At 46.6% G+C, this 26,175-nt stretch overlaps 1 protein-coding gene across 4 annotated transcripts in view; it reads left to right on the top strand.

The window, feature by feature from the left end:
• LOC115466497 (C-Jun-amino-terminal kinase-interacting protein 4-like) overlaps positions 1–26,175 on the top strand; it is a 35,447-nt gene continuing 9,272 nt past the window's right edge. Inside the window, exons 1-22 of one of the 4 annotated variants that reach the window (XM_030197758.1) lie at positions 2–174; positions 300–499; positions 614–1,090; positions 6,673–6,793; positions 7,080–7,150; positions 8,188–8,279; positions 11,472–11,568; positions 12,750–12,915; positions 13,519–13,609; positions 13,761–13,921; positions 15,563–15,620; positions 16,462–16,614; positions 17,934–17,985; positions 18,149–18,279; positions 18,572–18,625; positions 19,438–19,584; positions 21,851–21,983; positions 22,312–22,410; positions 22,666–22,722; positions 22,973–23,120; positions 24,526–24,649; positions 25,776–25,856. In XM_030197758.1, the coding sequence (XP_030053618.1) occupies positions 785–1,090; positions 6,673–6,793; positions 7,080–7,150; positions 8,188–8,279; positions 11,472–11,568; positions 12,750–12,915; positions 13,519–13,609; positions 13,761–13,921; positions 15,563–15,620; positions 16,462–16,614; positions 17,934–17,985; positions 18,149–18,279; positions 18,572–18,625; positions 19,438–19,584; positions 21,851–21,983; positions 22,312–22,410; positions 22,666–22,722; positions 22,973–23,120; positions 24,526–24,649; positions 25,776–25,856 (2,342 nt within the window). In that variant the 5' untranslated portion in view covers positions 2–174; positions 300–499; positions 614–784. Of the gene's footprint in view, positions 500–613; positions 1,091–6,672; positions 6,794–7,079; positions 7,151–8,187; positions 8,280–11,471; positions 11,569–12,749; positions 12,916–13,518; positions 13,610–13,760; positions 13,922–15,562; positions 15,621–16,461; positions 16,615–17,933; positions 17,986–18,148; positions 18,280–18,571; positions 18,626–19,437; positions 19,585–21,850; positions 21,984–22,311; positions 22,411–22,665; positions 22,723–22,972; positions 23,121–24,525; positions 24,650–25,775; positions 25,857–26,175 lie in introns of all 4 variants that reach the window. The other 3 variants (XM_030197759.1, XM_030197760.1, XM_030197757.1) reach the window with 3 other exon arrangements.

A 26,175-nucleotide genomic window follows, 5' to 3' on the forward strand; every position in this document is an offset into this window, starting at 1 on the left:
TGGCCTGTCACTTGCTGCCCGCCTCCAGCCCTGTCATCAACAGCTGAGGACTTTAACTTGCTCCCGAAAAGAGGTGAAGTTTGATTGCACCCTTCTCCTCCCCCGGCAGAGGGCATCCCCTTCCCCAGATACCCCAGAGGGGGCTGAGGGTAAAGCGGAGGCGGGCATGAGAAGGTATTTTCTTCCTCTCACACTCTTACCACATAGGAAAATCAGCTGACAGCAGCAGGAAGTTTGAAAGGAAGCAGGACAGATGACAAGCTGGGATTTCAAAACTATCTGTGTGTATCTGTTGGCAGGGACAGGCAGAGTGCCAGAGAGAGAGAGAGCGTGCCATGTGGCACCCAGAGAACAGGAAAAGCCGGTATGGGCCGTAGGGGCTGAGGTGCTCTTAACCTTCCGGGAGGTTTCAGCTGCAGCCACCAGCGGAGCACGAGTGGAGGCAAGGGGTCGATGCAATCTGCGCCGCCTGTCTCAGGGAGCGTAATCGAAAGGCGAGGTACGTGACCTCCCCACGTCCTCCACCGTCTGTTCTGTTTTGATTTGCCTGTACATAGTTTCAGGGTATATCACTGTCTGTATTAAACACCCCTTCTCATGTTCTTATCTGCAGCCTGCGAAAGGGGGAACCCCTCCTCCCCCTCCTCCCTTCTGTTTCTCTCACCCTCTTTTCCTACCCTTCTCCCCTCCCCTTTTCTCCTATCACGCTCCCTTACCCTCTCTCCCAACCTCTCCCTCCCTCCCCTTCTGCCCCCTCCATAAGAGGATTAAAGGGCCCTGAACCATGGAAAGTCTGGAAGAGGTGTTTGGGGAGGACGTGGAGCCGGGAAGAGGCCTGGAGCTGTACGACGAGATGGTGATGGCGTTATCTGGCAGTATTTATGGCGAGCTGGAGAAACTTATTGGCACCTACGGACAAGGGGCGATCACGGGGCTGATGCCCTTACTGGTGTCAGTGCTGGAGGGACTGGGGGAAGCCAGCGTCCAAGCCAGAGAGCGGCAGGAGCAGCTGGAAATGTTGGCCGAGGACCATCAGCGGTTACTGGCGCAGTTTGAGCAAGAGCGGGAGGCGAGGAAACGCGCCGAGGAGGTAAGCAGATTTTCCGTTGCTCTTTTTCCGAGCCCAGGGGTGCTGGCAAGACCTTAACGGGGTCTCCCGACCTCTTTCGGACCACCTGGGCCAACCTAAGCTTTAGCCAAGCCCAGGTAGTCACCTAGGGCAGCATCTTCTAGGGGGCGGTCGAAAGAAAATAATGTCCTGACAAACGTACAAACTCGAAGAAACAGCTGCACTTATTTTAATTTGCATGTTTATACAATGTTTGTAGGATGATCATGACAGACCCTACCCACAGTCCTGAAATTTCTATTTTGACTTGTCCCACTAGCCATACTTGACCCCAAATTGCCCGCATCTTCTCCAGAGTCAACTAATGTTACAATACTAACCCAAGTCTTAAGTGTTAAGCTTCACCCTGTTCTCTGTTTCACTGTTTATTGTTATGATTAGAGAATGACGCGGGGACGGGGACAGGGTGGGCACAGATCCCACGGGGACGGGGCCCACGGGGACGGGGACAAACCTTGTCCCTGTGTCATTTTCTAGTTGGAAGGGTAGAGGGTGGTGGTGGGAAGGAGGGTTATTATAGCTGCTCGTTATTATTGTTTTCTATTTGCAATTTATACACAACAGTTGCACAGCATATTGTTCCTTTTTAGACTTTAATAAAAAGATTTAAATATAAAATCATAAGTGTTCAAGGCTTCTGTAGATGAGGACGGAGCCCACGGGGATAGGGATGGAGATGGAGACAGAACCCACAGGGATGGGGTGGGGACGGGGACAAACTTTGTCCCCTTGTCATTCTCTAGTTATGATGTTATATTGTATATTGTTTACTGTTATAATATTTAATGTTACCATGTAAGTTGCATTGAACAAAACATGTTTTGGATAATGGGGGGGGGGGGGGGTACAAAAAAACAAATAAATGAAAAATGAAATTGTAGAGTTTACTTATCACATCTTGGAAGGAGAAGTGATGGGCCAGGGTCTAAAATGAATGGGAGGGGGTGTAAGAGCGGAGATTTGCGTGCGATGCCCAAAAGTCTTGCGCCAGCCCTGCAGACCACCTCACCCTGCCTGTAGCCCTGATAGAAATACCCGTTTTGTCAGTCGGAGACAATTTGGGCTTTATGGATCCACTTTTGCAGAAAGTGAGCTTGCGCTTGGGAGAGCCATCGCTCGTTCCTGGCAATGAGCTATGAGAAACAGATCTACTTCATCGCATGCCCGGGGGCGTAGCCAGACACCCAATTTTGGGTGGGCCTGGGCCCAGGATGAGTGGGCAGAAGAACTCCGCCCTGCCCCACAAGTGATTTGGTCTTCTCTCTCTTGCCTGCATACCGTATGGTCTCTCAAACATCCCCTCCTCCCCCGCATACCTTTTAAATAGCAGATTTTCACCGGCAACGAGCAGCAACTAATACACACTGCTCATGTTGGCCCCACAGCCTTCCCTCTGATGTGTTTCCACATAGAATGGAACACATCAGAGGGAAGGCTGTGGGGCCAGTGTGAACAGTATGTATCAGTCGCTGCAGGTGGAGGAGGTATGCAGGAGGGACAGTTGTTGGGAGTTTTTGGCTGGTGGGGCTTGGGGATCCCTGCCAGCCACATCATAGGTGTGCTGCTACTGGGTGGGCCTGAACCCAAAGTCGGTGGACCTGGGCCCACCCAGGCCCACCCTTGGCTACACCACTGCGCATGCCCCCTTGTCCTAGTATTTTTACGCTTTCCAAAAATACTAGGACAAGGGGGTATGTGATGAGTGGAGTGGAGGAGTGGCCTAGTAGTTAGGGTGGTAGACTTTGGTCTTGGGGAACTGAGGAACTGAGTTTGATTCCTGGCACAGGCAGCTCCTTGTGACTCTGGGCAAGTCACTTAACCCTCCATTGCCTGCCACATTGAGCCTGCCATGAGTGGGAAAGCGCGGGGTACAAATGTAATAAAATAAATGAAGCTGCAGTGTAGTAAATTTAGAACGAATCGGAGGAAATGTTTCTTCACCCAACGCGTAGTTAGACTCTGGAATTTGTTGCCGGAAAAAGTGGTTAAGGCGGTTGACTTAGCGGATTTTAAAAAAGGGTTGGACGGCTTCCTGGAGGAAAAGGCCATAGAATGTTATTGAATGGACGTGGGAATAATCCACTATTTCTGGGATGGGCGGGACAAATTGCTTGTTCTTTTGGCCGCTGTCGGAGACAGGGTGCTGGGTTTGATGGACCCTTGGTCTGTCCCAGCGTGGCGATGCTTATGTACTTATGATCAGCCAAGTTCTTGTGACCCGGATTGAGCAATGTTAGGCTTGATTGACCTTGGTCTGATCCAGCATGTCCTTATGTTATTTGGGGTGAGGGGAAGGGGCAAGAGCCCACTTGGAAAAACACTTCAGTCGCTTTTAGAAATATTATATTCTGCCTGTTCCATTGCCCGTCTGAAAATTCTGCTGTTCGGAGGCAGCTGCGGCAGTGGGGACCTTTTGCAAAGGTGGGATTTTTAAGTGGCGAAGTAGCAAAATGTATGAAAACAGCAGTTAGGTAAAAGATATCAGGGCAGGGTAGGATGGGGGAGTTGTGTTTTTGTGTAGGTAGAGCAGCACTTCCTGTATTGTTTATTTATGTATTTGTTACATTTGTATCCCACATTTTCCCACCTATTTGTAGGCTCAGTGTGGCTTACATACAGGGGTGTGCTGGTAAATTTTTAACAACGGGCTCTCTCTCCGGGCATAGCCGGCCCTGAAATTTGGGGGGGGGGGGGGGGAAATACATGCCTCTCTCTCCCCTCCCTTGTGCGGGTACGCTAGGCATACCTTTGCCGAGCCCCACCAGCCAATAAATGGACTGCCACCATTCTCTGCTGCTTGTTTCTGGCTCTGAGCAGCATGATGGAACCTTCTTGTGCTTGCATGAAAAGTCCCAGCCTGATGCTCAGTGTCAGAAACAGGGAGCAGCAGCAGTCTATTTACTTGGCTAGTGGGGCCAACATCACTGCTAGCAAAGTACAAGAGAATTCAGGAGGGGGCCCAAGCCCACATTTTGGGAGTCAGTTGTTAAAGTAGCCATGGGGAGGCCTACTTTAACAACCGGCTCCCAAAATTCTTAAAAACTTAACAAACGGCTCTCGAGAGCCCGTGAGAGCCCGCTCCAGCACACCACTGCTCACATAGTACCGGAGAGGCCTTTGCAGGCTCTGGTGTGAACAAATACAGTGTGATGTTGTGGTAAGATCAAGTTCATGTGGCACAGCCACAATAGGGAATCGGAGAACGGAAGAGTTGTGTTATGTCCATTACGTGCTTTAGTTTGGTTGTGTTGCAGAGATTAGGCATTTAAGTTGGATTGGTAGGGTATGCCTTTTTAACAGGTTAGTTTTTAGTGTTTTCCGGAAGTTTAGGTGGTCATTCGTGGTTTTCAAGACTTTTGGTAATGCGTTCCACAGTTGTGTGCTTATGTAGGAGAAACTGGATGCGTAAGTAGATTTATATTTGAGTCCTTTGCAGCTTGGGTAGTGCAGATTTAGGTACGTCCGTGTTGATTCGGATGTGTTTCTAGTTGGTAGGTCGATCAGGTCTGTCATGTATCCCGGGGCTTCACCGTAGATAATTTTGTGAACCAGAGTGCAGATTTTGAAAGCTATGAATTCTTTGATTGGGAGCCAGTGTAGTTTTTCGCGGAGGGGTTTTGCGCTTTCAAATCGCGTTTTTCCAAAGATAAGTCTAGCTGCTGTGTTTTGAGTGGTCTGAAGTTTCTTTAATGTTTGTTCTTTGCATCCCACATAAATTCCATTGCAGTAGTCTACATGGCTTAGTACCATTGATTGTATCAGGTTTCAAAATGTGGAGATGAGGACTGTGTCAGAGTTTAAGAAAGCATGGGACAAGCATGTGGGATCGCTTAGGAAAAGGAGGAGTTAAGGATTACGGAGGATGGGCAGACTGGATAGGCCATTTGGCCTTTATCTGCCGTCATATTTCTATGTTTCTATTCATTGAGTGGAACATTTTCTTTGTTGTGGATGTCACTTGGCTCTCTAGTGTTAGGTTGCGGTCCAATGTAACGCCGAGGATTTTCAGGCTGTCTGAGATAGGGAGGATGTAATCTGGGGTGTTGATAGTTGTGGGGTTGTCCGCGCTGTGTTGGGATGAGAGGATAAGACAGTGTGTTTTTTCTTTGTTGAGTTTTAATTGAAATGCATTTGCCCAAGAGTCCATGATGTTCAAGCTGATCTTGATTTTGTTGGTGATTTCTGTCAGTTTAGATTTGTAAGGAATGTATATTGTTACATCGTCTGCATAGATGAAGGGGTTAAGGCCTTGGTTGGATAAGGACTTGGCAAGTTTAAGGGTGTAGTTATTGTTAAGATGGGTTCTTCTAACTTGTGCTGTTTTACAACAGGTCCCATTTTATGAAATGGGACTAGTTATCAATAACTGGCGATAACAGTAAAATAATCCATCTTAACTGTAGCCCACATTGATAACTTCCCCTTTAGTGTGAACAGTTTCAGTCTGGTAACCAGAGCTGATATTGTGATGCCATAATGCCTCATTCCACCAATAAGCGCCAACCTCATCAGTGATGTCACAATGGCTTGATTGTCCTATACTTTGTTCACTTTTATTAGATATAAATAGATTTCACTTTCTAGACATTTCTTTGTTCTTTAATTAAGGGGGGAAGTTATCAACATGGGCTAAGAGCTATTTTATGCAATGAGACTAGTTACTAATAACTGGGGTTAACAGTAAAATAACATGTCTTAACAGTAGCCCACAATGATAACTCCCCCCCCCCCCCCCCTCCGTAGTCTTTGATGGGAGTCTTTCTGTGTTGATGCAACTCCCTTTTCTTCCTTCTGAATTGCCTGCTCGGTAGAACCTATCACAAGGGTCCACCCTCTCTGGAGATAGAATTACCGGTGTATTTCTAGACAATTCACTCATGGGGTGAAGCATTTTGCTCTATGTGGCCATAGTGAGGGAACGCTAATGTTAACAACCAAACTTCATATGCAAGATCCGACTCGCTGCTTCTCCTGGTGACTCGGGCATTAGCCAGCTAGTTGCTGTAAAACTCTCTTATTTCTGTAAGACTGCATCTCCCTGCATCACAACCGATGGTGCTGCTGTCAGTGGAAGCTTCAAGTTGGGGATGATATTATTACAAGAGGACTTTCACTTGCGTGCTTTCAGGCAGCGTTCACCTCGGTGAACCAGGACTCATGTCGTAAGGGCAGTGTGGGACTATATTTATTTATTTGTTACATTTGTATCCCACATTTTCCCACCTATTTGTAGGCTCAATGTAGCTTACATAGTACCATAGAGGCATTCGCCAAGTCCGGTAAAGAAACAAATACAGGTGGTATTGTGGTTGAATAAGGAACATGTGTTTCAGTTACAATGGGGATCAAGGAGAAGAAAGATTATGTAGTGTATGTTTTATAATGGCTGCCCTGAGAGGTGAATCATTCTCCGAGGGGGCTGTTGGTGGGGTGGGGCAAGGGCAAAGAGCACTACAGGGCTAAATGATGTTACCCTGTGAACTAGGGTCTCCTCCGTGCTCTTCCTTGGCCTTGATGTTCTGTCGTTCCCCTCCCCCACACAGAGGTGCATGGAGACGGAGGACAGCGCTGAGCAGGAACAGAGGGGGTACCAAGCATCCCTTGCATCGTTGGAGACCCAGAGGAAGCTCATGGAACTGAAAGCGAGAGGATACGCTGACCAGAGTAAGCCCTGCTTGGGGTTTTTTCCCCCTCCTTTCCTCACCCTTTTCCACCACCAGGGAATGGGGGTTGCCATCGAATGACCTTAGATCAGATGGTCCTGGATTTACCTCATTGACCCTGGAGATGCCGTTCTTCCTGCCCCTGAGGAACGCAGATGTGTGCTGCTGGCTGAGGCTCACATGTGTCCATCGGGGAAGAGGCTGAGCCTGAGAGCGATCAGTGGTGTCCAGACAGGATAAGGTTATGCCCTGTACCCCTAACATTTCATCTTTTCTCTCCCACACAGTAGCCAGCCTGGAAGAGCAGAGGGCAGCTCTCAATAAAGAGCTCAGTTTCTTGGCCCAGACTCACAGTAAGGTGAGAGGAACAACTGGCTAACGGGTGCCTGGAATCTCCTACTTAGTCTCTTTCACCCCTGTTCTGCAGCACCCCCTGCTGCCCCCCCTACACACACACATGCATCTTTACCAATGCACCTCACTCCTGCCCTGCAGCACCCCCTGCCATTCCAGTACTGAGACCCTCACACGCAGCTGTACCAATGCACCTCACTCCTGCCCTGCATCACCCCCTGCTATTCCAGTACTGAGACCCTGATACACTGCTCTGCCAATGCACCTCACTCCTGCCCTGTAGCACCCCCTGCTATTCCAGTACTGAGACCCTGATACACTGCTCTGCCAAAGCACCTCACTCCTGCCTGCATCACCCCCTGCTATTCTAGTACTGAGACCCTGATACACTGCTCTGCCAATGCACCTCACTCCTGCCTGCATCACCCCCTGCTATTCTAGTACTGAGATCCTCATACACAGCTCTGCCAATGCACCTCACTCCTGCCCTGTAGCACCCCCTGCTATTCCAGTACTGAGACCCTGATACACTGCTCTGCCAATGCACCTCACTCCTGCCCTGTAGCACCCTCTGCTATTCCAGTACTGAGACCCTGATACACTGCTCTGCCAATGCACCTCACTCCTGCCCTGTAGCACCCCCTGCTATTCCAGTACTGAGACCCTGATACACTGCTCTGCCAAAGCACCTTACTCCTGCCTGCATCACCCCCTGCTATTCTAGTACTGAGACCCTGATACACTGCTCTGCCAATGCACCTCACTCCTGCCTGCATCACCCCCTGCTATTCTAGTACTGAGATCCTCATACACAGCTCTGCCAATGCACCTCACTCCTGCCCTGCAGCACCCCATTCCAGTACTGAGACCCTCACACACAGCTGTACCAATGCACCTCACTCCTGCCCTGCAGCACTTCCTGCTGTTCCAGTACTAAGACCCCCCCCCCACCACCACCACCACCACCACATTCTCTGTGTGCACTGCCCTGGTTGTGCCCTTCAGCCCCTCCCTTTCTGACCTCTTCTTTAACCCTTGCAGTTGATGAAGAATTACCAAGATCTTCGATTCCAGCGATCCCTGTCCTTGGAAGCTGCTCGGCATTCGGGACGTTCCTCGCCACTGCCCCACAGGTGAGTGAGGTCCCCGGGGACGAGGGTACTGGAAATGGCAGCTGATTGGTTGAAAGATGGCAATACACCAGAGTAATGGGAGGCAGGGGGGAGGGGGCGGCAAGGGAGAGATTCTTCTAGGGGAGAAGAATATCAGACGGAGGATGGGGGTCAACCCAAGTCCCGTGGTTCCTGTTAAAAGGTTGGCAGGTGAAGCTTTCCACCGCCTATGTAATAAAGAGAATATTTCATTTGAAAAGGGTTAGTAGTCAACACGATTGAGAGTCTGGTGATGGCCTTGGTCTGCTAACTAATTGTGGATTCTCACCTGGTACAGAATTAATTATCCATTTATTATACATGTATTTTCAAGACATTTCTAGCCTGCTCCTCCGCATTACCTAAGAAGGTCCATAATACTATGAGGTAGGGCAGTATTCGATTCAGCCCCGACTAGTGATTTAAATTTGAATATGAATAATCCAGGCCTCTACTGTGCTAAATCCTACTGAAAAAAACTTGATCTCTGATTTCACGTTGCTTCTTTTACGATTTGTTATGTTAAATCTCAAGGCCTGTTATTCGTATTCGGCCGAATAATATTTTTCATTATTCGTATTCAGCAGAGCTCTACTACGAGGTACGATGACACCACGAAAACAAAACAGACAAAAATAAAATCAAACAAAACTGTGAAATAATCATATGACCACACGCATGACATTTAACAGAAAAGATTAAATCACACACTGAGCAGGTAATTCTGGCACAAGCTCCAGGGAAGGAGATGTGGTTATAAATGGGTGTGTGACTTTGCATTACATAATGTATAATTATAGGCTGATCTCAAAAGGAGTGTTTGACAATGGACATAGACAGGGTGGCCTTTGCCTGGTACAATCTGTGGAGTCTATATTGGATTTAGACCTATTTCAGCCTGGCTTCAGGGTTTATCACTCTACTGAAACTATCTTAGCCACTTTGGTAGAAACAAGGTTGAGTCTCTTGATTGACCGTTGATTCCTTGGCCATGACATCTCAAATTCAACTCCCGGCTCAATCTGTGGAGTCTATATTGGATTTAGACTTATTTCAGCCTGGCTTCAGGGATTATCACTCTACTGAAACTATCTTAGCTACTTTGGTAGAAACAAGATTGAGTGCTCTGGATAAGGGGTTCTGTTGTATTTTCCTCTTCGGTCGCTATAAAGTTGAACTTCTCCACTGTGTTTCATACAGTACATCATTGTATTATCCTGTTTAGTTGATATATAGTTGAGTGTTCTGGATAAGAGGTTCTGTTGGATTTCTCTGCTACCTTCGTATTTTAGTAGATAGTCGACAGGCCTGAGTCATCAGTAGGTGCAATCACTTTTGTAGGAGAGTTAATGGAAAGTGAGAGTTGGGACATAGATAATTGGAGCTAAGAGAAGCATAATGGTGGAGTACCATAGGGGTCAACATTATTCCCCCCCCCTCCTCCCCATTGTTTAATAGATATATGGTTCCCTGTAGGCAACAGGTGCTTGATATGATTCATTATTTTTATGCCGATGACGTTCATTTTATTTATTTAATTTATTTTTGTTACATTTGTACCCCGCGCTTTCCCACTCATAGCAGGTTCAATGCGGCTTACATATTATATACAGGTACTCATTTGTACTCATTTTCCCTTTCCAGTTGGAAGAGGCTTGTCAAAGTTGGTGAACAAGATTAATGAGTATTTGAGGTAAATTTCTCTTTGCTCAGGGGCAAGTAAACTGAGGTTTTGGATATAGGGTTAGTAGTCTCTTGATTGACTGTTGATTCCTTGGCCATGACATCTCAAATGCAACTCCCAGGTGGGAACACACCACCTGAATCTGTCATATTGTCGGTTGATTCCTTGGCTATTGGGGATGTGAAATGTAAGGTAGTGGAAGTAGTTCAGAATATGGGGGTCAAATTGGAGGGTTCGCTTATTAAGGAAGCCTTTCTATTCGATATGGTCAAGAAATTTCCTTTCAAGCTTCAAGTGGTGTAACGACTCTGATTGTTTCTTGAATTGGAAGCATTAAATAGGGCAATCTGTCCCTTGTGGTCATTCTTCTGGATTAGTGCTATGTGGCTTTGGTGGCCCCTTCCAGGTATTTGATCAGAAAGCTTCAATATTTCCAGAATACTGTGGCTTGTTTAATTTCGGGTGGTTCACTGCAGAGCTCAGTTTTCACTGTGATTGTGAGAACATCATTGTTTCCCTGTGGTAACAGGGGTGAAAGTCAAACTGTTAAATATTGCTCCTGATAATTAAGGCTGTCAGTGGCTTGGGCCCTCCAATTTGACCCCCTAAATTCCAAACTATCCCACTGCCTTACATTTCACACTTTTAATGGCCAAGGAATCAACCGACAACATGACAAGAGTAAGGTGGGGTGTTCCCATCCGGGAGTTGCATTTTTTTTGTTTCATTTGTACCCCGCGCTGTCCCACTCATGGCAGGCTCAATGCGGCTTACATGGGGCAATGGAGGGTTAAGTGACTTGCCCAGAGTTACAAGGAGCTGCCTGCGCCTGAAGTGGGAATGGAACTGAGTTCCTCAGTTCCCCAGAACCAAAGTCCACCACCCTAACCACTAGGCCACTCCTCCACTCAGCAAAGATGCAAGTTCACAGTATCGGCACATACTCTGTGGAATTAATTGCCAAGGGGCTTATCGGGGGAGCTTCAGTTTTCAGGAGGGAGATTTTTCAAAGCGTCATTTTACATTTCCAATGTTCTGATATTTTGTGTTTGCTATGCCTTGCCTGGGTACACATTTTTTCATATTGCAGTTTATAAATGAATAAAATATAAATATAGTTATTAATAATTCAATTTCCTATTTCTCTCTTTGTGTTCCGTCCTCTCTCCCTCTTGTCTCCCCCTTCCTTTTTAATGTTCACCTGTGTCCATGGACTCCCTTCTTTCTGTTGTCCATGGATATTGTGTCTTCTAGTGAGCAGCTTCACTGCTCTTATATTTGTGTGGAGAGGTGGAAGGTGGGGGCATGACCAGATATGTGTTGGGTGCATAATTGTTCCATTGGCTCTAGGTGATTCTGCTATTGACAAAGTGAAATTCCCATGGCTGATGATGGAGCTTCTTGCCCTACCTACCCAGGCTGCCCTAAATAAAGAGAGTACAAGAGGGTCACAGTGATCTCTAACCCTTTCCTCTTGCTTATCCCACCAGTGAGAAGAAGACCTCGTTGCTGGAGTTTCAAGAGGCCCTTTCCTCTCTGGAGAGCATCACCTGCCATGTCTGCCCAGAATCCTCCAGTATGGATAGGGTGAGTTCGTTATTTCTGCTGCCACTGGTTATAGTTTTAAGGAATAGGTGGACGCTGTGGGCCTTCTATTTGTCTCGTTCCTTTGTATTCATGTGTGTTGACCAAGTAGCCAATACAAATTTGTCTTGGGGGTTGGTGGGGAGAGGTCAAGTGAGGCAAAGATCTGCCACTGGGAGAGGGGTTGCTAGAACCGTACATCTTGGGAAGAGAAAGGTGAACTAGGGCCTATCTGTTGGTGCAAGGCGTCTTGCAAGAATTCTGTAGGCTTTAAGATGTTGTGTACCTAATACTACTACTACTTATCATTCCTATGACACTAATAGATGTACAAAGCACTGTACACTAAACATGTAAGATACAGTCCCTGCTCGACAGAGCTTACAATTTGTTTGAGATAGACAAACAGGACAAATAAGAGTTTATGGAGTTATTTATTGTAGGAATGATTAAAACAGACATGGGTACTGAACAGGTGAATAAGGGGTATAAGAGTTAAAAGAAACCTCAAAAGGTGACCTTTTAGTTTGGATTTGAATAGGGAAAGGGAATGGGACTTGATAAACTGCCTTTCTATGGTTTTTGCAACTACATCCATAGCGGTTTACATAGTATATATGGTTAATGGAGGGTTAAGTGACTTGCCCAGAGTCACAAGGAGCTGCAGTGGGAATCGAACCCAGCTCCCCAGAATCAAAGTCTACTGCACTAACCACTAGGCTACTCCTCCAGAGATGGAGCCTGATGTACTGACTCAGGAAGTGTATTCCAGCAACATGACAGGAATGGAGTCTGGAGTTGGCAGTGAAGGAGAAGGATACAGATAAGAGTGACTTACATGATGAACGGAGTTCAAGGGGAGGGGTGTAGGGATGGATAAGAGATGAGAGATTCTGAGGAGCCGCAGAATGAATGCGCTCGTAAGTCAGTAAAGAGGAGTTTGAACTGAATATGGAAATGGAAGGGGAGCCAATGAAGTGACTTCAAGAAAGGGGTTATGTGAGTGACACTGGCGGAAGATAAGTGATGCTTCAGAATTTTGAACAGATTGAAGGGGAGAGAGATGGTTAGTGGGAGACCTGTGAGGACCAAGGTGCAGCAGTCTAACTGGGGGGAGGGGGGTGAGGGAGATGGTCAATGTGGGAAGGAGGTCACCTCCATATGTTCTGTGCTTTCTCCTTCAGGAGGTGTCCCAAAACCAGACCCCGGACTCCTCTGTGGGGGGCTTGGTGTTAAACAAGAGCAGCTGTCCAGTGCAGTCGGGATTGGAAGTGAATGACCAAACACTACAGGATGAACTGAAGCCAGAAGAAGATGCTCCAAAGAAACTCCGAAGATGCTCCAAAGATGGTATGGAGCAATCTGAAAATCCAACCTTTAGTTATGCACATATGAGCTGCATCTGTCCATTCACCTATTCATCCATCATCCACCCAACCTAGCCACTCATCCATCCAACTGTATATCTACTCATCCATTATCTACCTAATCACCTATCCACAAACTACCTGTCCATTCATCCATCATCTACCCAACCATTCACTTGCTCATTCTTCATCTGATTGTCTGCCTACCTAATCATTCATCCACCAACCAGCCATCCATCTATCCATTCATCACCCATTCATGCACCAAACTATCCACTTACCCATGAACTTATCTGTGACGAAACGCCTAGCCATCTGCCTGGGGCTAACCCTGATCCATTCATCACTTGCCTATCCATCCAGCCAACCAATCATATATCAACCCATTCATTCACCTACTCATCCATGATCTATTTAATCAATCACTCATACATCCTTCAACTCACCCCAACAATCCAAACGCCTACCCTCCCATTTATCCATCATCTACATAGGCGCTATGGCATGCTAATATCACTTTTTCCCATGTGGGTTACCAGCTCCAGCACATCTCACTAATTAGTTAATTTTTATAATTCTTTAACAGGGTCCTCGGTGACAGAGAGACTTTTGAAAGTTGATGAGATAATAAACTCCACACCGGAGCTGGAGTTGACAAGTGAGCATTTGAAAAAGAGGTAAGACACAGCAGTGCAACATTGATGGCTGTCATAATATTGAGTGGTGGGTCTTGATGTAGGATGATTGGGAGTGCTGATTAATTTTCTGAAACAGAATTTTCTGACTTAACCCTGAGTCGTGGGCTACATGTGTGTGTTTGGTCCTTAGTGCACCCCAGTGGCAGGCAGAGGAAGACTTGGGGAAGGAGAAAGAGAAGGAAAACGAGGAAGATGATCATGAAGAACGTAATACAGACTCCCTCTTTGCTGAGGTCTCTGTCACCAGCCCTGAGCTCATTGCTGATGTGGATGAAGGAGCTGACCTCCAAGGTACCTCCTCAACCATTAAGCCACCCGTCTACCACCTATCTATCCAGCCAGCCAGCCAGCCATTCTGTTCATCCATGCATCTTCTATCTACTCACATTCATTTGCCCACTTATCCAACATCTGTTTGTCCATTCATTCATTCATCCATCATCCACCCAACTTAATCACCTATCTACCTACCAACCAACCAACCAACCAACCATCCATCATCTTATCTGTCCATTCATGCACTTATCCATCATCTACCCAACTGTTCATTATCAATCTTATCATGTAAATTCCAACCATCAGTCCATCAACTGTCCGTTCTGTCTTCATTTATCATCTACCTAACCTACTGTTCACCTGTTCATTCATCATCGGTGTAACTAATCATCCATTTCCCTACCGATGTATCCATCCATCCATCCTTCATCTGTTCAACTGAGCATCTACTCATCCATTATCTACCTACTCACCCAGCCAGCCACCAACCATCACCTACCTATCCATTCAACCATCCATCCATCATCCACCCAACCTAATCATATCCACCAACCATCCATCCATCATCGTTGTCTATCCACCCATTCATCCATTGATCCGTTCACCTGCTCATTCTTCATCTGATGATCTGCCTACCTAATCACTCATCTACCAACCATCCGTCTGTCATCCATTCATGCACCATTCTCTCTACTTATCCAAAAACTTATCTATCCATCACCTATCTATCCAATCACTCAGTCAGTCATCCATGAATCCAATCATTCACCTACTCATCTGTCATCTATTTAGTCAGTCACTCATCTATCCACTCGCCCAAGCTATCTACCCATCTACTTATCTTTCCACTCACTGCCTTCCTGACACTGTCTCACTGTCTGAAAATCCAGCTTCTCAAGTTAAACAGCATCCTCCTCACACCCTACCTCTAAACCCTCCTATTGATGTGAGATGGGCAAGCAGGATTCCGTACTATGTACTGGTGGTGGGAGAGACTCTAATGAGTCCAGTGAAAGGTTTAACTGGGCCAATCCAACCAGACAAGCAGCTTTTTGATTGGTTGGTTGATTCTACTATATAAAATTCCCAGTCTGTGAGTTTTTGGCAAACCTGCTAAGTGTGGTGCTTTTGAGTTCAATGGGGCCATGAGCCCCCTCATTCTATAACAGCTTCCCCAACATTAGGTGCCAATCACGCCCTAAGATATAGAATACTAGCATTTATACTTAAGACTGTTACAGTTATTTGCATAAGTGCTAGTTGGCTGCTAAGCAGTATTCCATAACTTACCCCTGGATTCTAAATATGGCGTTGAAAAATTGGTGAAATTTAGATTCTGTGTCGAGATGCACGCGCAACTAAGCTATCAAGTATGAATTAATGAGCCTTGACAATCAATAATTGCGCTGAATTGGCACTACCTGGAATTTGCCCGTGCTTCTTCTTACGCGCTATTCTATAAGACCCCATGCCGAAATCCTCTAGCGTGCAAGTCGAAAGGGAGCATGGCCAGGAGAGGGTCCAAAACTTTGCTTGCACTGTTATAATGCCATTCCTGCGCCAAAAGGCCATGACTTGGGCGCCACAATAAAATAGGCCAGTGTTATCCATGTCAGCAGAGCTTGAGGAGGAACCTCTGTCTGTCTTTCCTTCCAGGAACTGGGAATTCTCTGGAAGTGCTGATGGCCGAAAATGCAAATCTGAAAGACGTGCAGTGAGTAGTCTGGGGAAAAATTTGCCTCATTAGGATTTGCCATGACTGTGCTTGAAAAGTAAGATCTCTGGGCCAGAGACCTCTTACACAGGTTGCCTACAGGTCCAGAACCCCTGCAGGCGCTGTGGTAAAGTCTGTGTTCCAGTTATAGAATGGAATGAGCCACATTTTAGGAAATGAAGCCTCTTCTGTAGCTCTCAGGGGCCCTGAGATGGTAGTGCCTTAGTTCTAGTGGGTGTACAGTGTTAATTGGTTGTAATGGGTGTACTGTGTTAATATGTTGGTTCCAGTGGGTGTGCGGTGTTGATGCCTTGTTTCCAATGGGTGTGCGGTGTTGATGCCTTGGTTCCAGTGGGTGTGTGATGTTGATGCCTTGGTTCCAGTGGGTGTGTGGTGTTGATGCCTTGGTTCCAGTGGGTGTGCCATGTTGATGCCTTGGTTCCAGTAGGCGTGTGGTGTTGATGCCTTGGTTCCAGTGAGTATGCAGTGACTGCTGCTCCATGTTTCTCATTTCTGGCAGAAGTAGGCTCCCTGTTCACAGTGTATCTATGGGTCTTCTCAGCTTTTCCCCCTCTTGGGATGTCGGGCATAAGGCGGTAAGCTCATATTTATCTCACTTTGCGATTGGTTACATCATTATGCGTTTGGGTCTGGGGACCTGCTCAATTTCTCTCCCTAGAAGCAGTTTACTCTTGGTGTGTTGGATATCTGGGGGTCTGCTGTTGAGAACCGTTGGGGGTATTTGGGAGTAGAGTCATGGGGGCAGAAAACTTACACCACACTGAGTCAAAGGGATGGGGAGTGAGGTGCTTTCCATCTCATGTTCAACTTACTTTTTCAGGATGGTGGTTGACGTGGCTCGAAAGAGCCTCATTGCTCGTGTGGAGGAGCTGACAGCAGAGAGGGAGGACTTTAGGCGGGAAGTGGCAGCTCTGCAGCAGAACCTGGGACGTGGGCAGATGAAAATCCGCGAGACGGAGCAGGAAGTGCAGAGGTAACAGGGTGGAAGCAAGAAGCTCGGTTTCCTTTCTTTACCTTTTTATTAACCAACCTTGAGTTTTCTAAAGCTAATACATTTCCTGAATATGGACCAACCGACATCCAATTATTCGAAGCTCTTTCAATCTGTTTCACATGGTTGAAGGAAGAAAACTCTATAGCAGTCACTAACATCACAACCCAGGAATTTTCCCATTCTGCCTTTTTATTTTCAGTACAAAACAATATCGTATACAAAGCCAGTTATCATTCTAACTACATCCAAATATTACATATTTCTGCAAACATAATATCGGACAACATAGATTTGTTGAACATAGTAACAATTAACAATTGACGATATCCCATCCCTTGCCCCATGCCCCAAGCCAGACCATCCCAGTGCTAGTGGGTAGACTTTGCTCTTTCGACTATATGTAACAGATTACTTATTCCAGACCTCTCCCTGTGAGTGGTCTCTCCAGGTCCAAAAAGCCAAAAAGTCTTTGTTCTACTAGTCGAAATGTTAATTCTACCTCACTTGGATTACTGTAACGTTCTCTTTCTTGGTATTAAGTGTCAATATCAGAAAAAATCTGCAAATCATACAGAATACAGCTGCAAGACTAATATACAGATTGAATAGATATGCCAAATATCGCACTTGACTGGCTCTCTATACCCGGAAGTTCAATGCCGGATACCAGACATGGCCCAGCATTGAATTCCTGGGTTTAACGTCAACGCAGGCACCGCTTAGCAAAGGTGATACACACAGATTATGTTGACGCAAAACGTCCAAAGGTCTCAGTTAGTTCAAATCAGAAGTTTATTAAAAAAAAATGTAGTGGACTCGATACGAATCGTGTTTCGGCCACAAAGGCCTGGCTCAGGAGTCCTTGTAGTGTAGAATTAATATCTCGTCAGCACTCTACGATGTATAAAAACAAACCGCCGAATTATGGAGATATCAAAACTGGAGCGCTGAGGAGATATTAATTCTACACTACAGGGACTCCTGAGCCAGGCCTTTGTGGCCGAAACACGATTCGTATCGAGTCCACTACATTTGTTGAATATACTTCTGATTTGAACTCACTGAGACCTTTGGACGTTTTGCGTCGACGTCATCTGTGTGTGTCACCTTCGCTGTGCGGTGTCTGCTTGCTTGACCTGTACGAGGGTCTTTTGTTCTTTAACACCAACGCAACTGAACATTGGCCATTTATAATCATTTTCTACCAGATCACTAACTCTGGAGACTATTAATAAACACTGAAATGTTTTCCCATCGGTTTTCCTTTTTTTAAAAAAATGTTTTAATGTTTTGTCTAGGCTGCGACAGGAATTGGAGGAAGCCAGGAAACAGAGCAGCGAAGGCTCAGAGGTATGTCGTGTGTCAGGAAGAACACGGTTTGCGAATGTAGATAAAGATTTGCAGGGCAGGTCGTGAATCTGTAATAGCACAGTGGAGGGCTGTAGGGTGAGCGTCAGGCAAGTGAGGCACGCGCTGTCACGGTAACTCCTCAGCCTCTCTCTCTTCTCCTCAGGTGGATATGCCGGCGGCTCAACGCCGGCGCTTCACGCGGGCCGAGATGGCGCGGGTGCTGATGGAGCGCAACCAGTACAAAGAGAGGCTGATGGAGCTGCAAGAGGCTGTACGCAGGACGGAGCTGCTTCGGTGTGTCCGTCTGTCCGTCCACACTGCCACGGGATAGGATGGGGGGGTACCAGATTACTAGGGGGTTATAGATTGCGACTTTACGGCCTTCTCCATCATTTGGAAGATGAGGTAGATCTGTACAAACTACAACTCCCAGCATGCAGCAGCGGGAGCCATAGAGTCCAGCAGAGGAGGCGTCCGCTTGGCTGACTTAGCCTCAGCTTGCCTCAGTGTCCCACCTCTCTTACTTCTGTCAGCCTTAAAGTGAAACTTCTAGGAGTTTATTTGATTTTTTTTGCTTATTTTACAGGGTTTCGAGGGACGTTCAGAATGCACAGATTAGAAGATCCTCCTTCTGGAAAATGTATGTGTGACTCAGTGGCGTTCCTAGGGGCGCTGACACCCAGGGTATATCACCGATGCGCCTCACCCCCCGGGTGCAGCGCCCCCCCCAGATGCAGCGTGACCCCCCCCCCCCAGTGAAAGGACACTCCCCTGTGAAAGAACCCCCCCTGGTGCACGCCGCTGGGGGGGTGCCGCGCGCGCGCCTGTCCTTCGTTCGTTCCATGCTCCCTCTGCCCCAGAACAGGAACCATGGGGAGCATGGAACGAACGAAGGACAGGCGCGCGCGGCACCCCCCCAGCAGCATGCACCCCGGGCGGACCGCACCCACCTCCCCCCCTAGGAACGCCACTGGTGTGACTGCACTGCCCGTGTCTGCTTCCAGTGTCATTTATAATGCCTCTTGCTGGGAGAGGCTGGGACTGCAGGATTTGGGACCTCCCCACACACCCAGCACTCCTTCACTATTCCCTACAGCACCTCCTGCTGGGAGAGGCTGGAACTGCAGGAGGTGTGGTCTCTCCCCACACCCAGTGCTTTTGCGCCATTCCCTACAGCACCTCCTGCTGGGAAAGGCTGGGACTGCAGGAGCTGTGGTTTCTCCCCCATACACAGTGCTTCTGCTCCATTCCCTACAGCACCTCCTGCTGGAACAGGCTGGGACTGCAAGAACTTTGACCTCCCCCCACACCCAGCACTCCTTCACTATTCCCTAGAGCCCCTCCTGCTGGGAGAGGCTGGGGCTGCATAAGCTGTGAGTTCCTCAAGGTATGGCTTGCTTCATTTCCTGTACAAATAATAAACTTCTGCTCTTTTCTCTTTCTCCTCTGTAGCTTTGACCGTTTGTTCAGTTCTGATGTGGGAGACAAATCCTCAGCTTCTTCGCCCCAGATGCACGCTCCTCACTCTGTTTCCACTGTGACATACTCAAATCCCGCAGGAAGTGGGGGCATCTCATCTCTGGACGCCTCTCAGACAGAGTAAGTGAGATGGAAGCTGGGGACAGCCACAACATAAGCTCTGTCTCGTCTGAGACATACTTTGGCAGATAACTGTGATTGCCGTGTCGGTCTACTTTGTACTTTTTGAAAGAGTAAAAAACTGATTCACCTTTACCCATTCTATATCACTCAGGATTTTGTAGACCTCAATCATAGCCCCCCTCTGCCATCTCTTTTCCAAGCTGAAGAGTCCTAACCTCTTTAGCCTTTCCTCATACGAGAGGAGTTCCATCCCCTTTATCATTTTGGTCCTTGCTGTATTTAATGGGGCTGGGACTTGATATACTGCCTTTCTGTGGTGTCAATCAAAGTGGTTTACATAGTATATATAGGTACTTATTTTTGTATCTGTGGCAGTGAAGGGTTAAGTGACTTGCCCAGTGTCACAAGGAGCTGCAGTGGGAATCAAACCAAATTCACCAGGATCAAAGCCCACGGCACTAACCAGTAGTGGTGAGCTTTGATCCTGGTGAATTGGGTTTGATTCCCACTGCAGCTCCTTGTGACTCTAGGCAAGTCACAACCCTCCATTGCCCCTGATACAAAATAAGGACATATATGCTTAGGATGTGACCCTGAGCATTGTGTAAAGGGACATTTGCCTTGTGCTCTGGTTGTGACCCTGTGTGTTTTGTAAAAACTTGCCCTGTGTTTGAGATGTGATCCTAAGCAATGTGGAAAGTACGACTACTTATCATTTCTATAGCGCTACTAGACGTATGCAGCGCTGTACATTGGACATAAAGAGACAATCCCTGCTCGACAGGGCTTACAATCTAATCAGGACAGACCAACAGGACAAATAAGGGAAAAAGACAAAGAGTAGCAAGATTCCGGAATCCCAAAGAGCAGCAAGATTCCAGAATCCAAAAGAACAGCAAGATCCCGGAATCCCAAAGAGTAGCAAATAAGGGATAAGGACAAAAAGTAGTAAGAATCCAAAATCCCGAAGAGTAGCAAGATTCCGGAATCCAAAAGAGAAGCAAGATTCCAGAATCCCAAAGAACAGCAAGATCCCAGAATCCCAAAGAGTAGCAAATAAGGGATAAGGACAAAAAGTAGTAAGATTCCAAAATCCCTTAGCAAGATTCCGGAATCCCAAAGAGTAGCAAGGTTCTGGAATCCCAAAGACTACTGCTACTTATCATTTCTATAGCACTACTAGACATACATAGTGCTGTACACTGAACATGAAGAGACAGTCCCCGCTCAACAGAGCTTACAATCTAATCAGGATAGACAAGCAGGACAAATAAGGTAAAGGGACAAAGAGTAGCAAGATTCCAGAATCCCAAAGAGTAGCAAATAAGGGATAAGGACAAAAAGTAGTAAGATTCCAAAATCCCTTAGCAAGATTCCAGAATCCCAAAGAGTAGCAAGGTTCTGGAATCCCAAAGACTACTGCTACTTATCATTTCTATAGCACTACTAGACATACATAGTGCTGTACACTGAACATGAAGAGACAGTCCCCGCTCAACAGAGCTTACAATCTAATCAGGATAGACAAGCAGGACAAATAAGGTAAAGGGACAAAGAGTAGCAAGATTCCAGAATCCCAAAGATTACTACTACTTATAATTTCTATAGCGCTACTAGACGTACACAACTGTACACTGAACATGAAGGTACAGCCCCTGCTCAACAGAGTTTACAATCAGGACAGACAAGCAGGACAAATAAGGGAAAGGGAAATGGGACTTGATATACCGCCTTTCTGTGGTATTTTGCAACTACATTCAAAGCGGTTTACATATATACAGGTACTTATTTGGTACCTGGGGCAATGGAGGGTTAAATGACTTGCCCACAGTCACAAGGAGCTGCAGTGGGAATCAAGCCCAGTTCCCCAGGGTTAAAGTCCGCTGCACTACCCACTAGACTACTCCTCCACTCAGGGATAAGGACAAAGTGTAGCAAGATTCCGGAATCCCAAAAAGTAACAAGATTCCATGTAAGAGACGGTCCCTGCTCTACAGAGCTTACAATCTAATTAGGACAGACAAACAGGACAAATAAGGGATAAGCGAATTACTAAGGTGGGAATGATAAAACATAGGTACTGAACAAGTGAGTAATTGCCCTGTGCAAGAGGTGTGATCCTGAGCACTCTATATAAAGGAGACCTGCTCAGTATGGAAAGGAGGTCTGTCTTTTCCTTGGATCTTGTGCTGTGCATGAAGGAGACCTGCCTTCAACCATTCTGTAACCGCACGCCCCCCACTCTCTTCCTCCATTTCCACAGCGGGGACATCGCCGCCGTGTCTGTGCGGCAGCAGAAGAGGGAGCAGTACCGCCAGATACGAGCACACATCTGGAATAAACATGGACGGGAACAACTGCATGGCTGGAGTTACCCACTGGCATTAGTAAGAAAGGTAGCTGGGGGAGGGGGAGGGGAGCTGAGGAGCAATGGGGCTAGGGAGGGGGCAGATGTGTAATTTAATTAAAGCTAAACCTTCTTGCAAAACAGAGCGCTAGGACTCTGACGTCCATCATCAAACTGCAGTCCCTGCGAGTGTCCCCAGTCACCTGCCTGCAGCAGTATGAGTGATATGGGCTGAGGGCTTTAAGCCGATGCTCCAGCTTTTCAATCGATGGATTGTACAGCGTGCATAAAATTTATATCATTATAAAGGATAAAACAGAGAGAATAATTAACCCTCTGGTAAAAGCAATAATGCAGCACTGCTTTCCTCATTCCAGGAGGGCCAGGGAGGTGCCACAGGGGCCGAGAGGAGCGGTGACCAGATCCCTGTGCTGGTACAGCTGCGTTTGCTTGATCAGAAGGACCCCAGCACCAAGGTGAATATGAAGTCTACACAGAGCTCACCCTAGCCTCCTCCCTCCATCCTTCTCGCTGTCTCTCTTTTCCTCCATCCTTCTCTCTCATCCTCATTCTGTTTCTCTCACCGCTACAGTCCCTTTTCCTTTACAATTTCCCATTTCAGCCTTTCTTTTTCTTATTTTTCCTCATTCTTCCATATTCCTCCTCCTTGTCTTGTTTCCTATCTTTATTTATTTATTTTTTGTTATTTCTGCTGTTTTGATGTATTTCAGCTTTGGTGTGCCACTGGAATGAACAACATGGACCCAGAACGAGATGCCAAGAAAGAGGTAAAGCTCTGCCTTTAGCTGCAGTTTGTCCTGTGGCCACTGTGTGGCACACCAGACCTATGAGAGTATGGTGCAGGGACACATAGAGGGTGTGAGCATGTAACATGGGGCAGGATCCACCGATGTGAGCATATTGCTGTTCCTGTTGTCCCTGAGGGTTTTGTGTAAGAGTTTGAATGCGCTTGTTGAGACCTGGGTGTCCTCGCTCACAACAATTCAGTTGACATGTGTCTCCCCTTTGTCTTGGCAGGCCAAACCCTCCCCTAGCTTGGTCTGGATCTGTTCCCGAACTCACTCTGTCAGTGAGGTGATGGTGATTGACGCCAGCCGTTCCAACCACGTTGTGGACCAGTTTGTGATCCCCAACTCCCACATTCTGTGCGTTACCAGTGTGCCCGGTGAGTATGTGAAATGAGGGGAATACTGATCTGTCTTTAAGGGCAGAGGGAGGAGTGGCCTAATGGTTAGTGTAGCGGGCTTTGATCCTGGCAACCTGGGTTGAATTCCCAATGCAGCTCCTTGTGACCTTGGGCAAGTCACTTAACCCTCCATTGAGAAAGTACCTGCATATAATGTGTACAGTGCTGTGTACATCTAGTAGCACTATAGAAATGATTAGTAGTAGTAATATAAGAATAGCTATACTCAGGGCTGTGCCAAGGGTCTGAGGCGCCCCCTTGCAGATGATCAGTTGGCGCCTCCCCGCGCAGATGAACAATTGTGCGCCCCCCCCCCCCCCCCCCCCGTGAAGGTGATCGCTGCCCTCCCGCTCCCTGGGCCATGTCCCAACTACCCGCCCTCTTCTCCCCCCTCCAAGATTCCTTTTAAATTTACCTCCGGCAGCAAACGAAGGCGCAGCGTCAGTGAAGGAGGCGGCGCTCCCGACGTCTCTAGTCTTCCCTTCGCTCAATGTCCCGCCTTCTTCTGACGTCATTTCCTTGACGTCAGAAGAAGGCGGAACACTGAGCGAAGGGAAGACTAGTAGAGACGTCGGGAGCGCCGCCTCCTTCACTGATGCTGCGCCTTCGTTCGCTGCCGGAGGTAAATTTAAAAGGGATCTTGTTGGGGGGGAGAAGAGGGCGGGCAGTTGGGACATGGGAGAGGGCGAGGTAAGCATGGCGTGGCGTGGCGCCCCCCAGAGGACGGCGCCCTCCTGCCGTGCTTACCTCGCTTACCGTGTTGGCATGGCCCTGGCTATATTGGGTCCATGTAGCCCAGTATCCTGCTTCTAACAGTTGCCAGTTCAGTCAAAAGTATCTGGCAGAATGGGGATTTCTCTGACTTGAATATTTCCCTGTTTTGTTTTGTTTTTTTCCACTATCTTGTCCTTCTTTATTCACTACCTTGACTCCCTTCTATGTTTCAATATAAAGCACTTAATTTAATATGTGGATACTAGCCTTATATAATATTCTTGTATATACTGGTGGAATTAACACAATACATATTTATTCTAATTTTTAAATTCATTTTGTAATTTTTTTTGTCTTCCATTTGTGTCCTTCCCTATAACTCATGCCATATAAAAAATAAAACACATCTCTATGATTTACAATAAAACTATGATAAGGGGGGAAAGATATATAAAAAAGGTAAATCAAATAAATTTGAACTTAGACGGTGTGACAACATAAGATATGAAATAAAGGCATACCGATCTTGTATTCTAGGTTTATTCTGCAGTAACCAAAGTTGTTAACATGAATAAAAGTGATTTGTGATAGGACCTGAGCCAAGATTCTGAAGAGCAGTCACATAGGAACAATTTTGCTACAGTGTTAACATTTGTGTTTTTCGTGACAGGTTATAGACTGGACTTGGTAGATGTCCCTGAAGCTGACCAGGAGACTGTGACTGCTACAGCCTCTGACAATGAGGCCACATCGAGCCACCTAGCGACAGTGTGGTTTGGGACCCAGGAAGGCAGGTAAATGAAGACTTAAGGCCAAAGTTACTAGACAAGTGTACAAGTGAAAAATGGGAATATTCTCTACAGTGTTTTGCATTTTCCTTCTTTTTCCTCCATTTAGCATATATTTCACTTCTTGATTTAGTTTTTTGCCACAATTTTCTTTCTATAGTAGGATTTTTGCATGGAGTTGTGTTTTTCTCACCGAGGACGTGTAGCATGGGGATGGGGTAGAGTGTAACCTCCTTACTAGTAGCGAGGACGGAATAATTTTCACCTCTAGAACTGAGAAATTCCTAAAAAAAAAACACCCCAAAACCCAAACTTAAATCTCTAGAGCGTTTAGACAGTTTCCCTTGTTGGGATGCTGTCATTTATTTATTTATTTAACATATTTCTATCCCGCATTATCTACAGTATCTAAGTGAGTTACAATCAAACATACACAAATTAAAATGAAGTAAAAACTCAACCCCCAAGTGGAAAAAAAAAGAAAACTAATTAAAACAAACACATAAAATCTCCATGTCATGATGCAGAATTTAGCCTCTTATCTGCCTCTAACCAAGGGAAGCACCATCTTCTGAACACTTGCTCATTTAACACTGGACTGTGTTATCTCTGACCCTCTGTTTGATTCCAATGCAACACTCACTCCCTGCCTTTGTCCTTCTCTGAGAGGCCGGTGCAGAAAGAAACCGCGGGCTTAGTCTGCTAGTTCGTAACGATGGATTCAAGAAATTGTGTGCCGTTGGTACGTTTCATTTATACAATGAGCGAACTTCCGATTTGATAATATCAATTACAAAGCCGGTGCTAATAATCTTTTATGTGGAAACTGAACATATTCAAGGTGGGACTTGAGAAAAACTGACTCCTTTTTTAATGTCACGGGGATATGTAGTGTTTGTTTCCAAATGGTTTGCCAAAAAGATGGCAGAGCATTTGGCTTTTGGTTATAGTCTTATGGTCGATATTCATATAAGCACATAAGCATTGCCATACTGGGACATGACCTGGCATTGAATATCCAAGAATAACAGTGGTGGTGGTCAGCAAGACCTTTACTGCCACTGGGTGACTATTTACCCCCTAGAAGATCGGTTCTTCTTGTAACCCTCCCTTTCCTTTACTTCTCTCTCAGATTGCACATACACCCCACTGTTTCTGACTGGAGAAGGTGCTTGCAGACAGCTCAGCTGAAGGACGCCATTCACAGCCTTGTGTGAGTATCACCAACTTGAGTCTCCTCACCTAAAGATACCATATCTACCCAAGGACTATAGTGTTATTGTCAGTGAGAAGAACTAGAGACTGGAAGAAGAGCAGATTGCTGGGGGATAGAGGATGGGGGATTGGGGTCTGGAGAGTTTGCTGGTTCTAGGTCCTTTCTCTAGCAAAGAGCACATTACCAGGGAATGAGGTTTACATCATAGGGGAATTGGTAACCGAATGGAAGGGCTGTTGATGGGAAGAGATGATCTAGCAGTGTGAAGTTGGTGAGCAGAGAAGAGAAGCTGAGATGCGACGGCGTGAATGGGAAG

Source organism: Microcaecilia unicolor, chromosome 3 (genome assembly GCF_901765095.1).
Source record: "Microcaecilia unicolor chromosome 3, aMicUni1.1, whole genome shotgun sequence".
NCBI lineage: Eukaryota > Metazoa > Chordata > Amphibia > Gymnophiona > Siphonopidae > Microcaecilia > Microcaecilia unicolor.